Source organism: Pollachius pollachius (genome assembly GCF_949987615.1).
Source record: "Pollachius pollachius genome assembly, chromosome: 3".
In the NCBI taxonomy this organism is placed as follows: domain Eukaryota; kingdom Metazoa; phylum Chordata; class Actinopteri; order Gadiformes; family Gadidae; genus Pollachius; species Pollachius pollachius.
Window position 1 is genome coordinate 4,842,844 of NC_136936.1, and position 27,967 is coordinate 4,870,810.

At 44.5% G+C, this 27,967-nt stretch overlaps 2 protein-coding genes across 2 annotated transcripts in view; both read right to left on the reverse strand.

The window, feature by feature from the left end:
• Positions 1-2,819: 2,819 nt before the first annotated feature.
• LOC307073219 (extracellular calcium-sensing receptor-like) lies at positions 2,820-8,460 on the reverse strand (the record flags this gene model as incomplete). The annotated part of the gene is made up of 12 exons (XM_079732922.1): positions 2,820-3,248; positions 3,356-3,634; positions 3,773-3,966; positions 4,071-4,194; positions 4,303-4,533; positions 4,768-4,940; positions 5,214-5,349; positions 5,483-5,578; positions 5,706-5,948; positions 6,058-6,349; positions 6,527-6,683; positions 8,373-8,460. 12 exons carry the CDS (start codon positions 8,458-8,460, stop codon positions 2,820-2,822), a joined length of 2,442 nt encoding a protein of 813 aa, XP_079589048.1.
• Positions 8,461-16,410: 7,950 nt separating this feature from the next.
• Positions 16,411-27,967, reverse strand: part of LOC307073491 (neprilysin-like) — a 29,285-nt gene continuing 17,728 nt past the window's right edge. The window contains exons 7-23 of the mRNA XM_079733352.1: positions 26,984-27,102; positions 26,222-26,290; positions 25,066-25,200; positions 23,807-23,908; positions 23,546-23,682; positions 23,024-23,117; positions 22,499-22,627; positions 19,921-20,019; positions 19,648-19,725; positions 19,264-19,367; positions 18,883-18,941; positions 18,639-18,758; positions 17,991-18,124; positions 17,048-17,113; positions 16,809-16,904; positions 16,620-16,696; positions 16,411-16,528 (exon numbers count right to left, since the gene is read on the reverse strand). Of these exons, the coding sequence (XP_079589478.1) occupies positions 16,429-16,528; positions 16,620-16,696; positions 16,809-16,904; positions 17,048-17,113; positions 17,991-18,124; positions 18,639-18,758; positions 18,883-18,941; positions 19,264-19,367; positions 19,648-19,725; positions 19,921-20,019; positions 22,499-22,627; positions 23,024-23,117; positions 23,546-23,682; positions 23,807-23,908; positions 25,066-25,200; positions 26,222-26,290; positions 26,984-27,102 (1,718 nt within the window). The 3' untranslated portion in view covers positions 16,411-16,428. The remainder of the gene's footprint in view (positions 16,529-16,619; positions 16,697-16,808; positions 16,905-17,047; positions 17,114-17,990; positions 18,125-18,638; positions 18,759-18,882; positions 18,942-19,263; positions 19,368-19,647; positions 19,726-19,920; positions 20,020-22,498; positions 22,628-23,023; positions 23,118-23,545; positions 23,683-23,806; positions 23,909-25,065; positions 25,201-26,221; positions 26,291-26,983; positions 27,103-27,967) is intronic.

Below are 27,967 nucleotides of genomic sequence, written 5' to 3' on the forward strand. Positions count from 1 at the left end.
TCTTGTTCTTGTTCTGAGTAGAGAAATAAAACGCCAGATAAAACAGCCGATAAAACGGTTTTCCCAGGGGATCCCTCGTCCCTGAGAAATGAATCGAGACAGCGAGGAGGCTGTGGGTATGCAAACAATGTAAGATGTCAAACAGGAAAAGAAAGAAATGACAAAATGCATTCGTAGCATAGCAAATATAAATCTATCATACTTTATTATCCATACTCCTTAGTACGTAATATAGATTGATTGTGTTCGTAATGGTCTTGTTGAAACTCTCCCTCCAGTGTCCCCCTTTTCCTGTCTTCACTGGATGAAAACAAGAGCTTTGTTAGTTGCTGGTGCGACTTACATGCTATGTTAATGTCAAAACCAATCAAGTGTAAAACAATCCATCTTGGCTTCAGTGTTTATCACTGTGTGAAAAGGCTGTGTAAAGATAGAAAACAATGTATTATTCCGATGGGAAATTCAGCCAAAGTGTACAAAACACTTCAGAAAAAGACCAAGTAGGATTAAATGAATATGTATTCTCAGTCTGTTAACAGATAAGTACCGGTAGGATAAATAGGTGAAAACTGTTAGATCACTGAAGTCACTTCTAAAGTAAAGCAAATACAGAAATGTGAGGTTTAGCCTTATAACGCATGAATATAATGGAAGCGGGTATTGCAATGCTGGATGACACAAAATAATGGATTATCTGGCTAGTACAAGGAGTCAGTTCAAGTTATTTTGAATCATACCACAACAAATACACAAACTTTCCAATGGCACAAAAAAACCTGGCAGGCTTATTTCTTCTTTTGTTCAGTTTTCTGAGATTAAATCCCTTGGGCTTGTTGGTTCCCTACATCCTTCCTTGTGCCTGCATTGTCCTAAATCAATCATTTTCGTAATTATTCTTGAAGATTGAATGTCATGGAGGAGTCCGACATCCAGGAAACGAAAGGACAAGGAGACCCTTTCCACAATAGGCCCTTTCACTTTGGCTTGGGTTCTTTATTACAAGATCCCAGGAGCCCCGGAAAACTACAGCTGTAATGAAGCAATAATGAAAGCTTGGCCAGAGATAATGTTTGTGTATGTATGTGTATGTGTGTATGTGTGTGTGTGTGTGTGTATGTGTGTGTGTGTGTGTGTATGTGTGCGTGTGTGCGTGTGTGCGTGTGTGTGTGTGTGAGAGTGTGTGTGTGTATGTGCTTCGGTCAGTTTGTGCATGTGTGTGTGTAAAGTTATGAGCTAACCATAATTGAAGTTAAGGTTAGTCAAAAGAGAATGATTTGAGCCAAAGGTTGACAAATTTGTTTTGCTTCGTTTATTCATCGCTAAGGCCTTATTTTCCGGACACCAGCCATGATTGCTGAATCTGAATTGTATCGGCCATGCGTTCATGGAAGAGGCTGCTTAGATCTGTAATCAAGAACTGTGGTTGCTGCCTGTCAACAGCAGTATGGTGTATTCCAGAGGTGATGGAGACTGGCTGCCTATAGGTACCGCCATGGGAACAGGCTGATGATGCAGTCAGTTGCAAACACAGGGATTTGCAAGGTGGTTCAAAAGGTCACAGTGAATCACTTGTTATTGGGTTTGGAGCAGGAAAACATCTGGTGACTCAAGACAAGCTGGGAAATCACCCAATCTGCATTCAGATTCAGAAGTGACTTTGTGTAATTGTGAGGCAGTGTATCAATGAACCAGATATTGATTCTCAAGCAGCTTATTTTGCTGTATATGTATATGCCCTTGAATATTTGGTCTATATCTGTTTTATAGTTAAGGCCTATGATTGTATTCTCCAAGCAATTCTGTGAAAGGTACTGCAGGATTGGTTATTTGTCTACTAAGAAGAAAAGCTTTGTTTATATTCTGAGCATAGAAACTTGCCTTTATTACAACCAGGTGAAAAGTTCATCTTGTATCCCCTTCCATTTCGTGATATTTGTTGAAATTACCTAAATTCAATGTATTTTGTGGTATTGGAACAGTACAATACCTGCCTTTTGTGGACAACGTTAAGATGTCCAAAAATCTCATTTTAATAAAAAATGCATTACATTCATGGGAAAACATATCTATCCAATGTGAGTATGGTGGAGGTGATAAAAGTCCTGGAATCACCAACATATCCCCCAAGATCCAATTTCCACTGGACTGTTCTTTTTGGCCTCATGCCTGTGGTCAACTTTAAATGTATTAATATATTTGGGATTACTGTACCGACAGCGACATATTGTTTTTCCTTCTTCTGGGAAATGTACTAATTGTAAGCTGCTTTGGATAAAAGCGTCTGCTAAATGCCCGAAATGTAAATGGTTTAATTGTATGTACATATTTCTACTTCTTTAACAAAGATGATACAGCTTCATTTGTATTTGTGTTCAACAGATCAGTGGTCCTATTGGCAATTGACACAAGGGGAAACTAATCTCATTCTGCAAAAATAAAAATAATGAAAATAAGCAGAGATGCTTACAGTGTAAATTATATTTTAGTCATGCAATAACTTTCTTAAGAACATTTCCAGTATACATGAGAAACAATAGGATTAACAACCATTGTCCTTTATTTATCCCATATGGGAAATCAAATCTTTGGGATGAACTTATGACTTAAAAGTTGTTCTAGTGCTTAAACAACACTACTCACTTGTTCATTATTTTATGTATTAACACAAATCTTGGAAAGTAACATGAAGTTAAAATACATGCAACATATTAGTTTAATCAAGTGTAAACCATAACCCAACCCTAAACGTTACCATGAGTTTTTTGTGATACAATTTGTAAATGTTATTTAAAATCAGTTTCATGTTTCTCTTTTGGTATTCATCTGGCCATCAGCTGTTTCTTGGTGTTTCTCTCAGGCCTTAGAAGGAGGATAAAGCACTTGGGGGCAAAGATGCACAGCAGCAGGCCATAACTAGAAGCCAGGATGGCAAAGATCTCCACAGCCACAGTGTACTTCCCTGGAGAGCTGATGTAGGCTGGGACGAAGGCCACCCAGACAGCACAGAAGATCAGCATGCTGAAGGTGATGAGCTTGGCCTCATTGAAGTTGTCAGGTAGTTTCCTAGCCAGGAAAGCCAGTAGGAGACACAGGCAGGCCAGGAAGCCTATGTATCCCAGCACAAGACCAAAGCCCACCACAGAGCCCACGTCACACTCAAGGACTATCTTGGGTCCTCGATTCTCCCGAACACCTCTCTCTGCGGGATGTGGTGGGGCCAGGACCAGCCACAGTACACATATCAATACCTATCGGTTAGGAATTGGAAGAAGACTGGAGAGGGTCACGACGACAATGGTTAAGAAAAGGTGTTGCATCACGTAGATCTATATGAACAAACGCTGGCCTGATTTACCTGAACCAGGGTGCAAATTGAGATGCCGAGTCTTTGTTGCGCAGGACCAAAGAAACGCATGAGGCTTTCCCCAGGTAGGGTGGAGCGAAAGGCCACCAGGACCACCACCGTACGGCTGAGCAGGCAGGAGATGCACAGCACAAAGCTGATCCCAAACAGGGTGTGTCTCAGGGCACAGGACCATGCCACGGGGCGTCCGATGAAGGCCAGTGCGCACAGGAAGCACAGCTTCAGTGACACCAGGAGCATGAAGCTGACTTCAGAGTTGTTGGCTCGTACCTCAGGAAGGACACAGGTGTATTATTGTAAGGTGCGTTACCTTGTTGTATGCATCCCTTTGATGAGATTACATTTCTGTAAAATATAGATTTGTTAATAGTATTGTAAGGAAGCATTTATGAACAGTTCACTCCTTACTAATGGCGTGTGGCGGAAATAGAAGAAGGTAGTGAAAGTGGCTGCAGACAGTGCTGCCCCAGCAACAGAAATGATTGAGAGGATTATACCCATAATATCATTATGGGATAGGAAGTCAACCTGCTGGGGCAGGCAGTCTGTACGATCTGAATTGGACCAAAATCTCTCGCGACACCTAAAGCAGTCGGTTGATCCTAGAGGTGGGGGAGAGGTAGAAGGTACAATTATACATGATGAAGCGTCATGAAAGAGGGGAGATTGTCAAAGCAGTACTGTGTGGGTTGTATCTCTGCAGTACCTGTTTCATTACTGATTTCCCCCCCGGGACACCGCACACAGTCAAAGCAGCACTCTGGTCGGCCTTTCTGCACAGCCTTTCTTGTACCAGCAGGACAAGGTGTGCTGCATATAGAGACAGGTACCTACATTGTGAAAAAGGACAGTCTCTCGTCAAATTACACTATGTACATTTACCTTCTGATGTTTTCGAATCAGCTATTAACAAGAGTAAAAAACGTCAGCGCACACACCTTGCCTCCCTGTCCTCCACCCCAGATAACCCTACCCATGTCGATGTGAAACTGACCACCCGAGCCTTCTGAGGACAAAAAATGTCCGACGTTGACAAACTCCACCTTTCCCTGTTGTGTCACGTGCCAGTTCAAAATGTCGTATGAGGCAGGCGGGTCTCCGTTTTCATCAAAGTATAACTGCTCCCCCAATGATGTGGTGAAGTTTACCCTTCGTAGATAGAGAGAAAGCTGACAAAGAATTTCACTTTCATAATTTCAGTTCTGTTTGAATTCAATTCAATTTTATTTGTATAGCCCTTAATCACCATTACAGTCTCAAAGGGCTTAACAGGCCAAATATTTAGGACAAAGCATATGATACATATGATACTGTCCTTTAAGTGGTAAGGTAAATGTTACATCCAAAACAATGAATGCACATGTTTCTAACATGTTCATTCTAACATTTAAAACTTGAGGTACCTCATAGGGGCGTAGCTTTTTGACATCCGGACACTGGCCATTAACTAAGAGACCTCTTCCAGGCGAACAGGCCAGCATATCCTGGATAGCATGGGCAATAGCATACACAGCCTTATAGACTTTGTAGGTGGCTCTGAGCTGGGACACATCTGCATACGTACTCTCCCCCACAGCTAAGTAAAGATTATACAATATATGTAAAAGAAACACGGGCAGAGTTGGAGAAAAATGAACAATTCTGCACAATCTTCTTTCTTACAATTGCTTGAGCGTACCTATCTTTTCAGAACCCAAACAGGGTTTTTCTGAAGTACCAAATGTAACGCTCAGTGAGCATCCAAACACCGCCTCCCACAGCTGTTGCTTGAACGGGTCAGGGTCGAGAGACAATGTAGCAGGGTGTATTTGAGTCAGAAAATACCCTAGGTTAGGGATGTCCGCCTTACGCAGGGCAAACCCCAGGGTTCCGGCTAAGGAGGGTATGTTTTGAGGAACAGACAGGGTAGCGTACGTGACCCAGGCGTCATTAGCGAGCCACTGTTTATCAGTTATTTTCTGGCGAACCACCTCTTCCAGCAAGGCCTGAAGACAGAGAGAAAGGGACATGTTGTGCTCGTTATTGTGTCCATGCAACTAATTTGTGTGTGTGTACTAGTGTAGTGTACTACTTCTCTAAACAAACATAATACTGTATCTACATGTAGTATGCATTTACCTTGGCATCCTGATCAATGATAAAGGTCACCACCACTTTTGCAGAGGACTTCTTGATAGTCTCAACCATTTCTCTCATTTCCTCTTTTCCGTACCCCTTGGACATAAAACATCAGGAGTCAGAGGGGTTTGGTTTGAGTCACACGTATAGGGGCTCTAAGCTTGGACTCAGTGGTAAATTAAGGCTATAGTAACTGACAGAGAGAACAGCAGCAGGCCTTTACCCTTGGAACCTCTCTGTGGTAGGCGACACATACTCCAGTTCCCCTGAGCTCCTCCGTTAGTATCTGAATGGCAAACCTGCCATAATCATCGTCTGCAGAGACAAGGCCCACCCAGGACCAGCCTAACAGTTGCAACAACTTGGCCATTGCCCGGGCTTGCAAGGCATCGCTGGGCATTGTGCGAAAGAAGCGCGGGTACTTCAGACTATTACTTAAGCACACACAAGAAGCCAAGTAGCTCACCTGAGGGAAAACAACAGAAGCAGAGCAAGGATTCACCATTGAGATTATCGGATTTTACTACTTATTAGAAAACTCCTCAGTGTGATTATGTTATCATAGTTCCCGTTACCATTGGTACATCAAACACCCCGAGAGTGTCTGCAATAACCATGGAGGAGGAGGACCTCGCATCCCCAATGATAACTGGGACAGCAGGGGCAGATTGGCATCCGTCGCCAGCTCTAGAAACCTGAAGGCCGGTCACCATGGTCAAGGCTGTGGAGAGCGTGGTGCTCTCAGCCAGGCAGGTGTCTGCTGCCAGGTAGCCCAGCGTCAGGTTGGGCAGGAGGTGAGGGTCACTGTTAATCTCCTCCACGGCAAAAACCATGGTGCGCAGCCAGCGGTATGCCCGCTGGTTAAACCTGTAGACAGGAAAGGACAAAAGGACACTTGGAACGGAAATAATAAGAGACATAGCCCTGTAAATGTCTGACAATAGTGATGAACGCAAAGAAACAGGGAAAAGTGTGGTGCGAAGATTATGCAAGGAAACGTGTGACTTTTTCAACCTTGATTTGGATCTTAAGGTTTCCACTTACAGAGAACACGTTCCGTTTACCCGGACATCTCGGAAGTCCGTCTCAGGCTGTGGTGCCCTCACATGCACAGGAAACAGACCTCCGACCACTATATCTCCTTTCTGATAAACACTTCCTGAGACGGGCCCCGCCATAAGCTCGCAGGGCCCCCCTTCTCCTGTGACCAACCCATGGAGGCCCCAGAGAAACCAAAGCCAGGAGCAGACACACATTACTGGAGGGAAGAGGGCACCTCAGGGAACAACAAGAGAGAGGATGGTAGAGAGGCAGGCAGACACGATCAGTACAAAGGGTTAACATTTCAGGATGCATCTGCATCAAACAGTCTTGTCCCCTTGATAGGAAATAAGACATTCCGATTATTGACTCATAGAAAAATAACCAAAACATTTGTAATACTAAGACTTTTTGAGGTTCAAGGTTTGAGTACTGTTTTCTATATCCTGGTCGGAGCATAAACATATGCATAACAATCGACAGCAATGAAAAACTTTGAGTTAAGAAAAGAGACCCACTTTGCCCCCTGGATTGGCGGTATGTGTGGCAGCGAGACATTTCCTACCACAGAGGAAAGCAGAAAGAAGAACTGCCCTCTGATATAGCGAAAATGTTTCCTTTGGATAACAGCCGCATGGGAGGGGATTTGTCCTCTGAAAAAAACTGTGAGGAAGATGACTTTGTTTTTTTTTTGCGTTGAGCACATTGCAAGAGAGCAATTTAAGGTACACAAAGCAATTGAGTAAAACCCAAGAGGACTAATTTAGATTGCTGGGGACAATCTTTTTCAAAATAGATGATGCAATTATGATTTTCCTTTCGATGTTTATGTCAGCTGCAATTATTTCATAAATAATTAATTTGATATGTTATTAAAGTGCAACCAAGCCAGAACAACCAATAATTTCACCAAAAGTTCTCAACATCACAAAAGATTATGGATATTTCTGTGTAGACGCCATGTATTTAGATGAATCAAACAGTCACTTTGACCCTCCTTTTCATATCATATAAAACCCACTCCAAACGAGATTGACTAAAACATGCTTGTATATGTGTGTGTGTGTGTGTGTGTGTGTGTGTGTGTGTGTGTGTGTGTGTGCGCGTGTGTGTGTGTGTGTGGTGGGGGGGTGTGTGTGTGTGTGTGTGTGTATGCCCTGCTGAGTAGGGCGTATGGATTAGAGAGCCCTATTAAAGATGAGAGAAGGGTTAAAGAATGAAGAGGGAGAGAGCTGTCATTTCCAGGAGTACCCTGTCATGTCCCTTATTTAATCAGTGAGTGTTCATCCAATTATACCTTGAGTGTTCCTTCTTGGTCCTCCTCGTGTCCTCTCCTCCTTCCCCTTCCTGGGCCCTCCGCCCTCCCCACCTGATCTCTCTTAAGATCTGTCCTTTGATTTCAGACTTTATTTGGACCCTCGGGCCTGAGGTAGTAAAAGTCGTTTTTGCTGTGATTTGCAGTGATTGCATGAGAGGCATAGTATGCCTTTTTACTTTTAACTGTTCGGCCTCCCGTTCCTAGTTTTGTTTTGCCCTCCGCTTGAGTATGAAGGTGACGCTTTAGCTTTACTGTCGGGTCTCGCAGTACTTCTCCCTCTTAAAAAAGGTCATTTTAATCATATATTGTTTGCAAGAAAAATGGCAACCACTTATTTTCCTTTTCATTCCTTGTACATTTTCTGAAGATAGGAATGCCTGCTTCCCGGTTTTCTTTGCTCTACAGACACGAATGTGTTTGTGTGTGTGTGTGTGTGTGTGTGTGTCAATATCCATGATTAGCTTGAGATGAATGTGACATTGACCTTGGGTTTTGGACAGAGATGGATGGAGCTGGCTTGAGTTCCAGGACCCTCCAGCGAGCGCTGAGCAGTCAGCCCCAGCTGTGCATCATCCCCCGAGGGGGCGCATTCCGACAGAACTCCAGGAACCTCACACATCTGGGACCTGATCCACAGAGAACGGGGATTTTGATAGGAATTGTATCCCACTTGATCCCTAAAAACTAGACATGTGTGCACGCTGTGTAGTTTGGTGAACGCGTACGGTAGGCGATTTAGTACAGACCCTGACGACAGCTGGGGATAGTTCGAAACACAGCATGAATCGAGCTCATCAGCAGCAGGGAGATGTTGCGCCGTACCAGCCACAAGAAGCAGGAGCCTAGCACAAAAAGCTCTAGCGTGTACAAAGACAAGTAAGATGGCCAAGTTCCTATCAGCAGCCGTACGCGTCAATATATAACTTATAACTGTCATCCTTTAAGGGATGAAATTCAATGAGTGCACTGTGGCCAGCGCACTCAGCTGTTTACATCACCCTAACCCACACCTAACACACACCAGCCAGAATTTATCCGTGAGTTATTTTCAATTCTGCTGAAGCCGGGGATGGCTTATGGGCTGAGTTGCATTCCTCTCATTTGTCCTTAGTTTTGCAGAAAAAAAAAAATCAATTGCAATATGGGTTTCAAGTAAATGCAGTCTGATTTTTGTTGAACGCTGTTTGAAATAAAACCGACAATGTTCCAGTGTGTTGGCCTATCTGAATGTTGGCTTGTGCGTTGGTTGGGTGGAATGGTCTGGCGGTTTATGTTTTTGACTCCCTTGAAATACAACAACCCCCCCCCCGCCTGCTTTATAGCGTGTATCTTAAGGAAAAGCCTGAAACTTGCTTTGAAATAAAGTGTATGCTAAATGACCATTGTAAATATTTTTTTCTTTTCATATAAAAAGTGCAAAGCTTGTGCTTCGAACAGGCCTAATAGAAAACATGGCTCTGCCTGTGATGAAAGAAGCCTAGATATTTTATTTGTTATATGCTCTCCATACCAGGGTGTGTGCAGTTCATACTGTATATGCTCTCATATTGGAAGGGAAAGGATATAGTTTAGCATTCATAAATGTTGAAAATGATATACCACAACAGAAAAAAAAATCATTACACTGAATATCCATGATTACGACTGCATCGACTTTTTAACAAAATCTTTATAAGAGCATCTTTCTTAACACCGACAATTACACTTCTGCGTTGATTGCTGCCAGACAGCGTCTTAAAGTTCTTTGCAGATTCAAGCTCTAAATATGATTGGAAATGTGACACATTTATAATGCATTACTTAACAGAAAACTATTTTTCCACAGCAAGCCCCCTGTAGGGCCTTAGGTTTTAGTAGTATGAACATAAAAACGACTGTATACACAACTAAAAACAAAAAAAATACCCACGCACACAAAAAAACATAAGCGTTTGCTTACACACGCACACACACTCACACACACCAAACACAAAACACCATCATAAAACAAATATACAGTAACACTTAAGAAACACCGGTTCGTACGTAAAAACACACACACACTAACTGCAAAAATAAGCACACTTCTTTTGACGTATTCTGAGAAGTATGGAGTGCAGGGTTTTAGAGCAGGTAATATCCTTTGTGTGTTTATTCAACTCGAGCTGCTGGCTTAATATAAAACGGCCCCCCCTCCAAAGTAGATCAAAGTATTTCGTCAGTGTTTCCATTCCTATGCCAAATTCACACTAACAAGGTTGATAATGAGAAAGGGGGAGGGGTTCCCCACCTTTAATGGGTCATTAGTCAGGTAATCCACATGGCATCGTGCCGAGAGGCCCCGGGCGCTGACTTCGTTCTCTGCTTCCATAATTCCGATCACGTGTCGACTAGCCCACCGTTCCTTCCTCCCTGCCGGAATGCTTGGGCGCTTTTGAGAATGTCCACTGGCTGACATTCCCCAAGACAACAGATGTTCCATCCCGATACACACACACACACACACCCAAACACACACACACACACACACACACACGCACACGCATACACACGCAGTATCACACACAGTAACACACACCGCACGCACACACACACACACACACACACGCACGAACGCACACAAACATACACATACTATATACATATACACACACACACACGAACACACGCACACACACACACACACATACATGTACACTCACACAAATACATGTAAACATGCACACACATAGACACACAACTACATACATACACACTCACACACACTGAAACACACCAACAGACACCCACACACAGTAACGCAGCAGGTTCCAGGTGCTCCAATCAGAACCCAGGTTCTGGTTCCCAAGTTGTGGCCCTCACAGATACAGGCCATCTCTATCCCTTCAGCCAGCAGCTTCCTAAGGGAGACATGTCAATCCTGTTGGGACTGACCGCCAATGTATGAGCGCACCTGCAGCTGGGACGGGGTTGCAGGCGGGAGATGGAAGGATTAGTTATGGAGGTTAGTTACACTGGTAAAAGTGGAATCCAGGAATTGTACCATTGGTTTAAACTAGGCAGAAGCAGCCAACTAACCTCAATAACATCCAATCATGAAGATTCTTGACAGAAACTAATCCTTTCATGCTATTGTTTTAATTTAGTCATATCCAACTGACAACAGTCCAAATGCACTTGCACCGTCCCTTAGCATCCAGATGATGTCGCTGTTTTACATACAGCAATGGATGTGTTAACGCAACACGCACACGGACACTCAATCAGGGATGCATTTCAGACTTCGGCTTTATTGAAGTCGACGACCTGACACAAACAAAGCAATACTCAGCAAGTTGCAGAATGCGTGTGTGTGTGTGTGTGTGTGTGTGTGCGTGTGTGTGTGTGTGTGTGCGCGCGCGTGCGTGCGTGCGTGCGTGTGTGTGACTTGCAGTGTGCTTTAAGCTGCCTGTCTCCCTGTAGCCAATCAAATGAGGACAGGAGAGGTGAGAACAGTAGCAGTGGTGGCATTTGGAATACCATGGAGTTGTAGGAATCCTCATTTCAGTAAATGTATGCAGCCTGTATTTTAATTATGTAGATACTGTTTGCCAAAGCCAAGATTAAATGTTATAACAACATCGAAAATGCAATTCTCTAGTCATTGTTTTAATTCCCCTATATTGTAATCCCCAAATAGATTGTTGACATTATTTGAGTCATTACTTTAGATATAGATTTTTTTTTAGACAATATGCATTGCCAATCTCTGTGGCAGGTAGATCATGTACTGGCACTTATCTTAGCTCTTTTTTTGTGTACAAGGAATGGGTTTACATAACAATTGTTAGTACTTAGCACTTGGTTTTATGAACATCCTTACTGTACCGACGGCGATATATTTTTTCTCTTCTTCTGACAAATGGACTTATTCTAAGTCGCTTTGGATAAAAGTGTCGGCTAAATGCTCTAAATGTAAATGTAAATGTAATGTATTCTGTTGAAAATACATGTTCAGAAGTAGCTTTTGCTCTGCGGGGTGAATGGCGTCCTAACTTCCAGCTGTAGGAAATGAAAAGGAATGTAACGTCTCTCTTCACCCTTTGTTTATGATGGTAAAAACATAGTTAGCTAAATGAAATGGAATGTAACGTCTCTTTTCACCCTTTGTTTATGATCGTAAAAACATAGTTAGCTAATTGGTACAAGTTGTGAATCCAGATTAAGCCTTCCTCTTGATGTGAATGCACAAATCTACTTATCTATTTGCTCATGTAGTGTCTAAGGTACATACATTGTGTAGTTCAACCAGGTTTGTTTGTCTTTATCTGTGTGAGTTTGTTGGTGTGTGTGTGATACATGAGGTGTGTGTTTTTCTTTTCATACATATCCTCTGACATATCAAACACCAATAGCTGTCACACACATACTGATCTTGCGATGGGGGGGGCTTAGAGTATATGGTCCACCCACTGACATGCAAAAACACACACATGTATGCAGACACACACACCATACACACACACACACGCACACACACACACACACACACACACACACACACATACACACACACATACCACAGCACACACTATCAGGGTCACCCAAAGGGCACATTGGTGGAAACCTGAGTCAGTAGTTAATTACGAGGGGGGGCAATAAAAAAGAAAGAAACATTTCTGGTGCGGGAGAGATGAGGGGAAAAGTCACCAGGCTGAGAAAATATTGTTGAAATCTGCCTCCATAACTCAAACATAACAGGCGGTAACGCGTCCGTTCAACATGCATAAAATGTGTTCAACATGTCCTGGTTGAAGTCCATTCCACGTATTTTGATTTGAGGCCTGCCCCCCTTGCTGTTGCTGAACATGTTCCCACTCACTCAATCACTAGCTGGGGACATCAGGCTGTTGCCCTTCTGCGATCCAGGATGAGGACAGGCCCTTGGCTGGGGGCCCTCTTCTGGGGGCCTCTCGGGAACGTGCTGAGGTGTTGTAATGTAAGCCGTGATGCCCGCCAGTGAGAGACACAGGGGGCGAGAGAGACCCAGGGCGAGAGGGGCAGCGCTGCCAACTTACTGGGGTGAGACGACTCTCGGGTTCAGTGATTCGCGTCGCAGTGAATGGACAGGAAATGCCTGCGTTAATTCAACTGTGTTTCAACTGGCACTTTCTCTGTCAAAACTGCCTTTAAGACATTTCAACTATTTTACTTTGAAGATTCCTCGGGCCGTTGTTTTAAGAATACAACAATGCTCTAACCATGCAGATTTATGCTTTTATGGTTGTAGGGCACACATGGGCAGCTGTAAAATGTAATTATAGAGTGTCGACTAAATTATATGATCAGAAGAAGGGGAATGCTGTTGTCCATTCAGCACCTTGGATGGAGCAATAAAAAGTCCCAGTCATTAGTCTAGCTTAAATTGTTGGCATACACTTTAAAGGTGCATGATCAAAGTTTAAACATACTTTTATCTCTGAAGAGCTTCATGTAAATCAATAATAAAAACATTTTACCTTTATATTTTTTTATTTTAATAAAAAACAGTGTGCATTAATCAACATAGTCATTGCATCGGAGATATAAATGTACCAGATTTAGTTTAAAAACTTTTTTATCTGTAGTCCCTGGGGGCTGTTACTGGAGTAACTGATGAAGTATCCTCTACGATTAATCCACATTAGTGTCTTCTACCATTAACCTGCATTGGTTATCTTATACCATTAACCTGCATTAGCATCTTCTACCCTTAACCTACATTAGTGTCTTCTACCCTTAACCTGCATTAGTGTCTTCTATCCTTAACCATCATTAGTGTCTTCTAACATTAGCCTGCATTAGAGTCTTCTACCATTAGCCTGCATTAGTGTCTTCTACCGTTAACCTGCATTCGTGTCTTCTACCATTAACCTGCATTAGTGTCTTCCACCATTAACCTGAATTAGTGTCTTCTGGCTTTAACCTGCATTAGAGTCCTTTACCATTAACTTGCAGTAGCCTATTTGTTTTTTTAGTGGTGCGATGAATTGGCCAGCAGTTGCCTCACAAATGTAGTTCCTTCTCTTAAGGCTTTAATGCATATGGCAAACAGAGCACTGTTTCTTCACATAGAAAATGTTGACGCCTAATAATATGAAAAAGCTGTAGGAGGGATGCCCATAAAGCCATAGGAAGGGAAGAACTACGACTCCACTGCATCTAAACACTCCTACACAGCTCGAGAACAGACACACACTCACACAAACGCACACACACAAACACACACAAGCACGTAAACACACTCATGCTCTCTCACACACAAACACACGTACACACAGCATGCATGTATGCACAAAAAAACCTCACACAGGCATGCACACAAACACATTCATGCCCTCTCAGACACACACACACACACACACATGGGCATGCACGCATGCACAGACAAACACATGCACACATACATTTACACATGTTCACTCAAGCAAACACACAGACACACACATAGATTCACCCACACAAACAGATTGCGCACCAACACAAACAGACACACTTACGCTCATGTGCAGCCAACCACACACACAAACAGAAACATATAGACACAGAAACACAGATACAGTGCAGAGAATCATACCAGCTGGTTCTCGCCCCCTACACACACACACGCACATATATATGTGCACAAGCTCATTCATTAAACATGATACTTGCTTGAACACATGAAGAATACCAAATAATGCCAGGAAGAAATCCAATAACTAATATGTTTATTTTATTAGGTAAAATATTAGGTACAAAAAAAATCAACCCTTGAGTTTCTCAGTATCAATTTTATTATTACAAAGTATCTAAATACAGGCAACTGAGGTATTTCTGTCTGTTTTTCTATGAGTGGATTGTGTGAGGGAAAGAGAAACCTATGAACATATTCGCTAGAAAGACATTAATGAATGAAAATAAACAAAATAAACCATGACAGTCCAAGATGTCAACGGAGGTCTTCGTATACAATCTGAAGCATTGGTTTAGCCTTTCGATGTGCATTTCAAATTGTGTACATTTACACACATAATAGGCGACGAAAAACAGTGTTATATACTTGTTGTGCTTCTATCACAGCTTGTGTTGTAATTCGGAACATAAATGATGAAATGCTCTTGGTGAATCCTTCCGTTCGCTTCGTTTTGTGTTGCATTCATACAAGTACGTGCTCTCTGTTCCAACTTTAGGAAGGGCGTTTGCCGCGGGTTAAGGAGTCCGACTCTCTTATTAGACATTCTGGTACGATTTTTTGACTGCAGCTTGAGTAAGGGAAATTGGCCAAATCCATCATCCTGGATCAATGGGATTTAATGGAGATCCATTTTAAATCAATCATTGGCGCAGTACAAGAACATGCACGTACACACAGACACAAATGATCACACACACACACACACACACACACACACACGTTTAAACGACCACACAAACACACATACACACAGGCACATGCACGCACACGACACACACACAAACACAGAGCACCACTTACATTGTAAGGCATAACTGTTCTTCTGCCATGTGCTTACAACTTTTGACACAGAACAATCTCAACACACATGTACATGCATGGCAGCATACAGACCGACAAACAGACACACAGACACACACACAGCTTGGAGAAACCTAGAGAGCACATGAGTGCAGTGTCTGTTGAATCTCTGATTTACAGATTAAGACATATTTAGGAATTAAAGTGTCTACTTATCTTGGTCAAATTGTTGAATTTAAAACACAAAAAACGTTTTCGCATTAATAATAAAAACATTGTTGATTGATATGCAATTGTGTAAATGTTGTCTATTAAGTATGTCAATAAATGCACATGTTATTAAATATTCAACCTTGCTTTAAATAATTATAATTACCAAAAGTAGCTGATGATTAACCTCCTTGATGTACATTAAGAGTATATGAGGGTGAGAATCAAACCTAAAGATTTGAGTGCTGTCCATTGTGTCAGACCTGGGTCAAAAAGGACATACTGGCCACCAGCCCATGGCAGATAGATTTGACCATTTCCACACAATTATAATTCAAAGACAAAATCAAAAACGTTAACGTCGGACCCTTTGTCAGACACATCCGCACGAGTAAGTGTGTGTGTTGTCTATTTATTTTTACCTGAACAAAGGTCGGACGTATATCGATAAATATGCTATAAAAAAAATAAGCCCTTCACACTGAGTTATGAAAAGACATGACACAATCACAAAAAAGAATACAAATAGAGATAGAGTTGTGCTATTGGCAAACCTGTGACAGAATGATTAAACCCCGCTGAGAGGAGAGAAGCACTGTATAACGAGGCCGACGGAGTGAATCCCATTCGATGAGTCAGAGAGCCAGAGAACCAGCGCTCTGCTGTCCCCAGGGGCGCAGTCCGCTCGCTCTCCCCCATGCCCCACCGTGACCACTGGCTGGCTGTGCAGGTCCATCCAGCAGAGATCTGAGGGGGGAAAGAGTCTACATCTCTAGCCCACTGTGAGTGCTCTTCAGTCAGGGGGAGGAGGGAGATGGAGGAGGGAGAAGCAGGAGGTGCAGCGGGCCTCTCTCCTCAACCGCCGGCAGCATCTCTGCTTTCCCCCAGAGGCACAGCCGGACATCACCAGACATGGCAGATTTTGTCCGGAACCATGTAGCTATTCTTCCTGCAGCTAAAGGCTTTGGCAAACTCTGGGCAGTTCTGGAGGGAACCCAGCACCCTGTGGCATACACGAGAATGAACTGGTTAGGTCCTGTGCGGAAAATGTTTGGGTACCCGACCCCCTGTTCTCATTGTTAGCGGGTACATACCTGAACTTGCCTGGACTGTGAACGTTCACTTTGAGTGAATTCACAGCCTGCTCGGGTCGGTGGGTTCCACACCAAACCTGAAGGAGGTAAAAGTAAAAAATATACATATTATAAACATGGTATGTAACCGGTTACATTATAAGCCTACTAACTGAACCTATCTTTCGTGTTCTTTGGTACATTCATTACCTGAGCGAAATTGAGAAAGAAGAGTTGGTCGTTGGAAAGGTCTATGCCAGGTAGCGACGGCTCCTCTCCGTGTCTGATCACATAGTTCTGGTAGGCCTGTCGCAACGAAACAAAGGGAATTATCCTCCGAATTGCAGAGAAATCGTCTAATAATCACCTGATATTACAAGGAAATGAAAGTAAACATTTTTTTAATAGAATAGTAGGTAATGTTATCATTTGTTATCGCTGTTTGCTACCTTATATGCTTGCTGTATGCCACCGTTGTCAGCAATATTCTCTCCGAGGGTGTTGTTTCCATTTATCTTTTGGAAAGAAAGAAAGAAAGACGCATTCAAGTTCGGTTTCTAGCTGCAATATGTTATCATAAAATACGAAATGTGTCAGCGTAAAGCTTTAAGAGCCGAGGTGAGCTACAAAATGGAAGAATCCTGAAAAAAAATGGAGGCAAGTGAAAGGATAGACAAGCTAAAAATAGAAAAAGCTTTTGAATGGTAATGGAGAGAACGGGGGTTCATATTTCCATAGCAAAAACATTAAGAGTAAAGTGAAGACAGATATGCTTGGCTACAAAGGCTGAATCCTCTCGCTGAGTGCTCGGCTACCAACTTATTTGATAGGTTGTTACAAAACTGTACCTTTGACACACATTTAATGTGTGAACTTTCTTTGACGGTCCCCAAGCATTCAAGTGCGTGTCTAAATTAACCGGCCCCACATCCAATAGGAACTACATTTACATTTTATATTTGGGCCATTTAGCCGAAGCGACAAGATACAGTAAGATACAATAAGTACATTTGTCAGAAGAAAGAGAAATAACAATATATTGCTGTCGTTACAGTAAGGATTTTCATTGAACCAAGTGCCAAGCGCTAACAATTTATAACCCATTCCCCGTATACAACAAAGATAGCTAGGATAAGACGCTACACAATACTAAGTACTCTTCTTAAAGGTTTTGAAAATCCGCCTCTTCCTGTGTTTTAGTGACGTCACAAGTGGACGTGTCCGCCTAGACGTATGCTGGTTAGATCAGCCTACCAGCCTACCCAGTGGACATTATCACCCAGTATCCATCATACATCTAGGTTGACACGCCCACGTGTGATTCAAAACGGCTGGTAATGGCTAATCATGCCCGCACCTGGTGGTATAATATGGGACCTTTGAGTGACCTACGTGGAGTCCGTTGGCCAGGTCCCAGGAGAAGTTGCCATACTGCTCCACCATGCACTTTGAGAGGTCCAGGAACTTGCGGGTGGAGCTTGGTGTCCACCAGTCCTTCAGGTCCCCGTCCTTGTCGAAGTTACGGCCTAATGCAGCGGTCAGACGAAGACACGGGCTGGTTAACCCATTTGTACTGGCTGCTGCGCGGCGCAACATTGTATCTACTAGATACAATGTTGTGCCGCGCAGCAGCCGGTACAAATGGGTTAAAGAGCGCACGAGTGAGAAATACAAACTATGTCCTCAATTATTTTGGTTTCTTCAACTGGAATGCAAAGTGTACCACATCCTTATGGAAACAAAGATGATTGGAATGGACTCGGCTAAGATTGTTTTGGTTTCGCTCAAATCCGTCCCATATTGCGTATGAAAATTGTTAATGGACTCTGCTCTGGCTGAAATACGGAGAGGGATGCAGATTCAAATGATACGGATACTTGTTCACGTTACAGAGGCAAAGAATCACGAGAAACGTCTGTAGTGCAGCCATTAGCTGGAAAGAAATAGCCACAAAGAGTGTGAACTCAGTTCACACTCTTTGACCAGAGCAGTGCAGAAATAGCCTGGGGAAGGTCAAGGGAAGGGAAGTGTATTCTGTACCATTGTCGTCAAAGCCGTGGGTGATCTCATGACCGATCACCATGCCGATGGCTCCGTAATTGAGAGATTTGGACTGGCCCTTGCTGAAGATGGGCGGCTGCAGAATGCCGGCTGGGAACACTTAAGAGGACAAGCAAAGGTCAGGCTCGGTCACATTTCACAGCACTTCTGTCTGAAAGAAATCTAATGCAATCTCTGTCCATACACTCTGGTTTGTAATGTTTGTTCGTGCGGAGATTAGTACCTATTTGGTTTTTGCTGGATGAGTAAAACGCATTGACAACGGCTGCCCCGGACACCCATCTACAAAGAGAGGAGAAGGCAGTGTGTTACATGTTAAGCATAATGAACGATTTTATTAATAGCCCGCAGTAAGTAGGAACCACTGTATAATATTAGCATACCCTCCCTGCTTTACAAGTGCAAGGTTGAAGTGTACAGTATATGGCTAGTGGGTGTGTGTGTGGGAGAATGTGAAATTCACTGTGCCAAATACTGATTCCATTCTCCCACTTATTGTGCAAAAGAAAGAGAGAAATCTTTGGGTCAATAACATTGGATCCTTGTCGACCACTCGTGTGTTAATGTTGTGTTTTTCAAATGACCGCCCAGAGAGAAGCCTTACTCTTCCTTGTTGACTTTGGCTCTGAGTTTTCGCAGGCGTTTCTTCTGAAAATGCTGCTGGTTCTTTAGGATGTTTTCGAAGTGTTCCTCTGCGCTGTAGTGGAGCTGAAAGCAGCACAGCACAACACAGCGCACAACAGGGGAGATCAGCACGCCGATATCTCCCCACACCAGGTCATTCTGATCTCCACAACACCAAGGGCCAAGGGGTTCACACAGACTCTCTCTTTCATGTCCGCTCACCTAACCCCTCTGACACAGTAATCCGTCTGATAGCTGAATAATTTACTCTGCCAAAGCTGAATTATATCGTGTGGTTTATTTTACTCAAAGGCATCGCTGACGAAAGAGATTTTGTAATGTTCCCCTATTTTAAGTCACTCACATCTTTGTACTCGTTGTCGAGGTGCTGGTCGGTCATGATGTTGTCAGAATAGCCAATCCGCTCGCGAATAGCCCTGGCCTGGTGGGGAGGCAGAAAAGGGAAAATAATTCAACCTCATGCATTTTTACATGATTTCCCATCGGACAGAACTCAGATTGTAAAAGATTACAGTTTACTTCATGATAAATAGAGCCTAGGGTTTAGAGTTCAGCAATAACCCTTAAAATAGAATAGGACAGAGCATACATGAACAAGAGGCTATTGGTTAAACACCTTCTCCTTGGCGGCCTTCTTGGTCTCTGCGTCCATCCAGGTTAGCTCGTCCAGGTTGGAGAGGAACACGTTCCTGATGTCAATGATCATTTCTTCCATCTGCAGCACAAAACACAGCGAGGCCACAGTGCTGAGCCTTGATACTCCCACGTGGACGCGAACACATAGCCCACACAGTTAATTAAGAGGATCTCTAAGGAGGTAGATGTAAAGGTATACCCTAACGTGCTGCACTGTATGGATTTATGTCCTCATATATATATATATATATAAATAAATAAATACTAGATAGATAGATACATACTGTAGACAGACAGACAGACATATAGATTGATAGGAAGACAGATAACTTGATAGATAGAGGCACTTAATTAATTCCTGAAGGAAAAACAGGTATCAATTATTATTATTATTGTAAGAGCATCCAACGTGGATTAAATAGTGCAGATGTAGACCAAGCAAGATCAAATAAATACTAATAATCCTAATCCTACGAGATGATTTGATCTTATCCTAAAGGTGCTCCTGTCCCTATGTCACACCGTTCCAGGTCTGGCTGTTTTCCTCTCAGCACAAACATATCGCCGTTGTTCCACAACCACATGCTCGTGATGTTAAGCACACAACACATTGAAGTCCAGCCCTTATTCCAAACCAAGCCATGTCCGGACGGAGCAGGCCAGCCGTCGGACTGTAACCACACATTGTTGCTCAGCGTCCAACAGTGAAGCAAGGGGTGCATTCCAACGCCACAATAAATTAGCAAACCCTCCACAGGCCACGGCTGGCAGAACACTGTGGTCAGCCTCACACTAATATGGACCTGATGGGAGGTCCCTCGGAAAGCAAACTCTGCATGCACTTGTGTGTGTGTTTCTGTGTGTCTTTGCTAGTGTATGTGTGTGCATGTGCGTGTGCGCGTGTGTGTGTGTGTTTATCCCTGCTGTTGTAAATGGTATCTGCTTCCCTCATCTGCACTCGGTCCAACACAGATGTCCCAATCAACAACAAGTACATGTTGTGCAAAGTCATAACCATAATCCCTTATGATTGAACTTCCTCACCACCCAGCACTTTGCAGTTGTCGGTGCAAGGCACCATATAATAATGGTCCCCTTTAAATCATTGGGTGCATTGATATGTCATGCTTGTTCCTACATAGCCCGCCATTATGACAGCCTCATTATAATCATCAGGGGACTGCAGATCGGAGGAACGCTAGTTTTGCTCCCTCGGGATTTGACCAGTTTGTGTAAAAGTGACACACTGCCTGCTGTGTTTTGACACATAGCTGGCTTTCATACTCAGAATGCCATCACATCTTTGGTTGAAACGCTAAGCCGCCGTGACACATATATGGTCGATTGTCGACGGATACACAAAACAAAACCCTTTTTCTGCAGAGACAGTCTCCCTCCATTAGAATGATTCCACAACTGTTTTCCCACCGGCTACCTCAGAGCAGTCCTTAATAAAACCTTAATATTATGACACAGATGCTGTCCACGTACGTCTCTGTGTTTGTATGCTTTGCTTTTTGAGCTCCAAAGTTTACTGTAAATTGAAGCCCCCCCATCACTCCCACCCCAAGACACACCAACACACACCCAGATACACAAACACACACACACACACACACACACACACACACCTCGGTGTGGAGTTTGATGCGAGGAACTCGTGTATGTGTATGTACTCGAGTATGCATGGTATGTAAGGCCTGTGGGACTCTTCCATGACGACAGGTGTTAGAGATATCTTGGCACATGCATATGCATAAATATAGTACATCTGTGTGCAAACACACGCGGCCACGTGCAAACATCATGATTGTACACATACACACACACCCCCACACAAACACGCACACACAGATGGACACAAAATCACACACTTGGAGTGGTCCTTTCCACACTAAGTACAACATCCATTACAACTATTCCTATTTTTACCCTTTTTTGTCCCCAGAGCCGAAATAATGAACAGTTTTATCACACACATAACTTACGTCAAGCCGTGTAGTTTAGTTTACTCATGCTAGCGTCGTAGCTTTAATGTCGGAGTTGGCTAGTTTCTGATTTAAGGATAGGGTTTGCGTAAGCATTCGTGTTAGGATTCGGGATAAGAATCAGGTTATGGTCAAGTAGCTTATCTTTATAGTTTCCTCCTCCTCAGAAGAAGCCAACTGCAATATCCGTTGCTGTAACACCAGCGAACGTACAGTAGTCGTGGAATGTTTTTGGAGTCTTATTCCTCTTACACTAGTGATACTTATCTCTGACAATAAGCCTCAATTCCGGCTGAGTTGAAAGGAAGAAGCATGTGATAATGACTGTGGGTTGAAGGAGGAATTTGGGTGTCTGATGTGCTTTCCATGAGTTACCCCTGACAAAAATATCACTTTAAGCCGTAAAATTTAAAGACTCGGCACTCGGGTTCTCCAACGCAAGAAGGGTGCGTTTATCTGCATCGGCTTTTCATTCCATTGAACTGGAAAAACACAGCATGAGAATCCGCAGATTTATAAAGATTGACCAATGGCAACCCAGCAGAGCAGCGGTGGGGTGGTTATACTGACCAGGTGTTTGCTCTCCGGGCTGAAGGCTTCCTCCACATACAGCCTGCCGACGGCGCTGTCCATGTTGTTGTTGACGTAGAGCGCACACTGTCGCCACACCGACGACTCCGATGTCGTTCCCGACAGAGCCTTCCGGAGGAAAGAGGAAAAACAAATGAAGGCAGCCTTCCCTCTGATTGCTGTGTCACGGTGATGGGCACGTCGGCCAGCTGGTAATCATACACGGGACATGAGCGACTGAAAGCAAACGAGCCTCAAACCAGAATGTTACGAGAGAAGAGGGATTGTCAATGTCACGGTGACGCGGGCAGGAGAGCGCCGTGGTTGGGGGGTTGATTCCTGACAGGCATCCCTTGAGCAACACGTCTATCTCAGACCTGCTCACAGTATGGGTTTACATGTAGGCGTCGGCCAATTAACTGATGAATAGGATACGGTGTGTATGGGAAGAGGGACATGAAGAACGGTACAGATTGGATAGGCCTAATGGTTGGGTGGTGTATGGCAATGTTGCTGCTGACGTACTTTGCGGAAGGCTTTCTTGGTGTCTCTGTAAGCGGCGCTCAAGTCCACCACCATGTTCATGACAAAGCGCCACACCATGTAGTTCTGCAGGTCTCTGCGGGGCCAAGCAGAAAATACATTCATTCAAAGAAATTCAATTATTATGTACATTTTGATCCCACCCCACCCCCACACACATACATCCACAGAGAAACACATAGACACACACACACACACACACAAACAGATACACACACGCACACATAAAGAAACACACACACAAACGCACACACACTAACGGAGTCTCACTCCGAGTTCGTCAAAAATCAACGCTTTTTCAGTGGCTTTTGGCGTTAACTGCTGACGTAAAGGGTGTCCTTGTGCGTCTTCAGTCGACGCAGTGAGACTGTCTTAAATACATACACGCACATAGAGAAACACGCACACGTAAGCACACAGACACAAACACAAATAAGCACACACTCATAGAGAAACACACACACACACACTCACGTACACACACAGACACACACACACACAGACCTCTTAGAGTATAAAGCCAGGACAGGTTGGAGCCTTCTGAAATAGTTGGGAGCGTAGTTGACAATGTTCTCAGACTCGGGAACAGAAATGTTGACTGTTTCCATGATTTTGGCGGTGAAGTAGCTCCAGTTAAACACCTGTTCGGACGAGCCCCCCGGGGTCACGCAGAGTGGAGAGAGAGAGAGGAACATTAGGCTAAGGGTCGCAGATGATCTGGAGAAAATAGAAAATGAACTGTGACAGATTGGGAGCTGTTCCCACCTGTGACTCGACCTCCAGGGTGAAGTTTGTGTTGAGATCACTGAGTTTCATCTTATTATACAGCAGCACCGGGTTGTTCCGCTCCTCCAGGGTGTCAGTCGCCTGGGTTACACGCAGAGAGAGAGAGAGAGAGAGAGAGAGAGAGAGAGAGAGAGAGAGAGAGAGAGAGAGAGAGAGAGAGAGAGAGAGGAGGCGAGAGTGAGGGAAGGAGATAGAGGGAGCAAGAGAGAGGGATGGATGTGGCGGAATAGGGGGAGTGAGGGAGAACAAGATCAAATAAATATAGTAAATAAAGAGTTAGTCACAGATAAAATATGAACTAGAAAGCAAAGGGTGTCGTAACAACGTTGCCCCCTCTCCCGGCGTTCCTGGTCGGGAATACCAGCGTGGCGCGTGGGCCGGCTACAGCGCCAACACTAACAAATGAGCTGAGAAGCAGCTGGAGAGCCGAGCCGCCGAACTGTCAGAACGCCGGCGCTGCGTTGTTAGAGCCCGCCGCCCGTCAGAGCTAAGGAGGCAGCGAGGAACTGGGACCGACCGGGGTACCGGCACACGGGGAAGCGTGGACAACCGCGGACGGTCAGGCATCACCGCATTCCAGGGTATTTCTGGTGAGCGGCTTGTGTGTTCAGCGAGCCGCTCACCAAATCCCCTGAACTCACGCTACACACCGGCCCAACCGCTGGCCGTCTGAAACGTTTGGGGAGACTCGGACGAGTTTGGGGACAAATCTGTTTTGTTGTGTTCAGCTGTGTTGGAAGCTTTTGATGTCTGATCCGAATCAACATGCAAAGTTTGGGATCGTTTGCGTCTGAGGACCAGAGCCTCTGATTGGTTACAACCAGCAAATCAGCGTGGTGTCGGGGAGGGGCGGACTAGCGCCACGAGAATAGCGCCACCCGATGTTAAGGAGACTTATTGCATCTTGCACAACGCAGAACGTTCACGCTACTGCGTAGATGGCAGTAGTCTTCGCCGTGTGTTTCAAGGCAACTTTTCTCCCGAACGGGTCAGACGAGAGGCAACGGAGTGGTCGGCCAAAGGCAGCCCAAGCGTCCCCTGTTGTACGAGGGTGATAAACTCGTACAACCGGTGTTTCTGAGGAAAGCAATCCTGGTCGGGAACCAAAGTTCCCCCCAGTTGTAAGAGCTCGATAAACGACTTCCTTTTCACATTTTGCACCTTGGATGGGTCAACAGTGAGACGTTGGTGGGGGAGGGGGGGGGAAAGTAATTATGGTGGAGGCACATTGTTCTCACATTAGCGATGTCCTTCTCCAGCTCGATGGCCCTGGCAACCTCCTCCTTGATGCTGCTCTCGTTGACGGCCAGGCCGCGGTCGCTACGGATTAGCTTCACCAGGTCAATCATGAACTGCTCATATGCCCGGCATACCTTGAGGAGCACACACACAAATACACATACACACACGCGTACACATTTGCGCAAGCACACATGCACAAAGGCATGACACACGCAAGCGGGCAAACATACATACAAACACACGCGCGCACGCATACACGCGCATGCACACCGGCACACAGATATAAACACACACACATACACACAAGCATACACACACACACACACACACACGCACGCACACACACACAAACACATGCACATAAAGCAAACATACAAACACACACATACACACAAAGTGGTTATTGGTACAACAAATCCGCCCATTATTTTCAGGAAAGAAGAAAGGTCACTGGTTAATGGAAACCATCCCAAATTTGTGCTGTGATCCACCTCAGGCTAGGCTTGACAAATAACTGGTGCTTTGAGCATATAAAACAGAGACTTGGTAAACTATCAAATTAGACCAGGTCGTAGGATGTCTCAGCGAATGCCAAACATATGGTTTGGATTTGGCCAGAGCCCGGTTTGTCCCGTTGTGTTGCCTTGATTTGAATCAGGATTTACTGCCAGTCCCGATGGTCCCGCAAGGGAGTCGGAGGCTGGTGTGTATCTGTGTGTGTGTTTGTGTGTTTGTCTGTGCGTGTGTCTGTGTGTGTGTGTGTGTGTGTCTGTGCGTGCGGTGTGTTTGTTTGCGTGCGTGTGAGTGTGTGTGTGTTTCTGTGCCTGTGTCTGTGTATCTGTTTGCTTTATGTGCATGTGCATGTGTGAGTGCATGCGTGTGTGTGCGTGTGCGTGGGTGCGTGTGCTTGCGGTGTATTTGTGTGCCTGCGTGTCGGTGTGTCTTAGTGTGTGAGTGTGTGTGTGTGTGAGCCTGTGTGTGTGATTGTGTGCCCGTGCGTGTGTGTGTGTGTGTATCTGTTTGCTTTATGTACATGTGTTTGTGTGAGTGCATGCGTGTGCTTGCATGTGCGTGCGTGTATTTGTGTGGGTGAGTATGTGTGTGTGTGCGCGCTCGCGTGCGTGTCTGTCTGCGTGATAACCTGAGGCGTACCTCTGTATAAGGTCCAGTGCAGGCGTAATAATCTCTGGATAAGAGGCCGAGGCTGGACTGCTGGTCAAACTGGGGACAGAACAAACCAATAGAAAGCATTAGACGAGAAACTGTGCTGTATTCAAGAATGAACCAAAACCCGTGGCTACAGGTAGGGTGAAAGAAGAGCCGCTACACATCACCAGCCCCTCTGCCCCCACATCTTCACACAGTCTGGTGGATGTTACTCCGTTCGGTTTCGTTTGCATCGTCTCAATATTCATGTGTAATGTAATATTGGCAAAAGAATAATGGATTATTTCGAAGTGGTATTCACAAAAATATTAGTAGACACTTCATAACTTATCGTTAGCCTCAAAGCATAATTGCCTAAATCATATTTTGGCCAAATTGTGACATCTAACCTAACTCTACTCTCCTAGCACTGCTGATTCACTGGGCCTCGTTGGCTATATTCTTAGCCAATCAGAGCGCTTTTTACATTCCATAATCAGTATCTACCTAAGTCATTGATTTGACTTAGGCATTTTTTAATTCTAGAGACAAGACAAATCTTAAGCATTACTTTTATGCCATGATTATTCTATGAGGCTAACGATATTGGTTTTTTTTAAATTGAATATAAAAAATACCAATACAGATTCCTCCTCATTCTCCAGGGGTTGCTACAGCACCCGAACCCCCCCGCGGTGGTGGAGACTACACAACCCAGTCTCCACACTACGCTTCACGACCGGGTGTCCATTACGGGCGCACACCTACATGAATGATGTGTGCGTTGGAGTCCCTGTCGTCGGGGCCCACGAAGAAGTTTAGCACGACTTGTGTTGCGTGCTTCACGTTCAGCTGGGCGACGGCGTCCTCCAGCCTCCAATCGGCGCCTGGGGGCGGGGGGAGTAGTGCCAGTTAAGTCAGGAATAAACCACACTGACGGGGGTGAAGATGTGATGCTCGTTAAGTCAGGAATAAACCACACTGACGGGGGTGAAGATGTGATGCTCGTTAAGTCAGGAATAAACCACTCTGACGGGGCTGGAGATGTGATGCTCGTTAAGTCAGGACTACACCACACTGACGGGGGTGAAGATGTGATGCTCGTTAAGTCAGGAATAAACCACTCTGACGGGGCTGGAGATGTGATGCTCGTTAAGTCAGGAATAAACCACACTGACGGGGGTGAAGATGTGATGCTCGTTAAGTCAGGAATAAACCACTCTGACGGGGCTGGAGATGTGATGCTCGTTAAGTCAGGAATAAACCACACTGACGGGGGTGAAGATGTGATGCTCGTTAAGTCAGGAATAAACCACTCTGACGGGGCTGGAGATGTGATGCTCGTTAAGTCAGGACTACACCACACTGACGGGGGTGAAGATGTGATGCTCGTTAAATCAGGAATAAACCACTCTGACGGGGCTGGAGATGTGGTGCTCGTTAAGTCAGGAATATACCACTCTGACGGGGCTGGAGATGTGATGCTCGTTAAGTCAGGACTACACCACACTGACGGGGGTGAAGATGTGATGCTCGTTGAGTCAGGAATAAACCACTCTGACGGGGGTGGAGATGTGATGCTCGTTAAGTCAGGAATAAACCACTCTGACGGGGCTGAAGATGTGATGCTCGTTAAGTCAGGAATAAACCACTCTGACGGGGCTGGAGATGTGATGCTCGTTAAGTCAGGACTACACCACACTGACGGGGGTGAAGATGTGATGCTCGTTAAGTCAGGAATAAACCACTCTG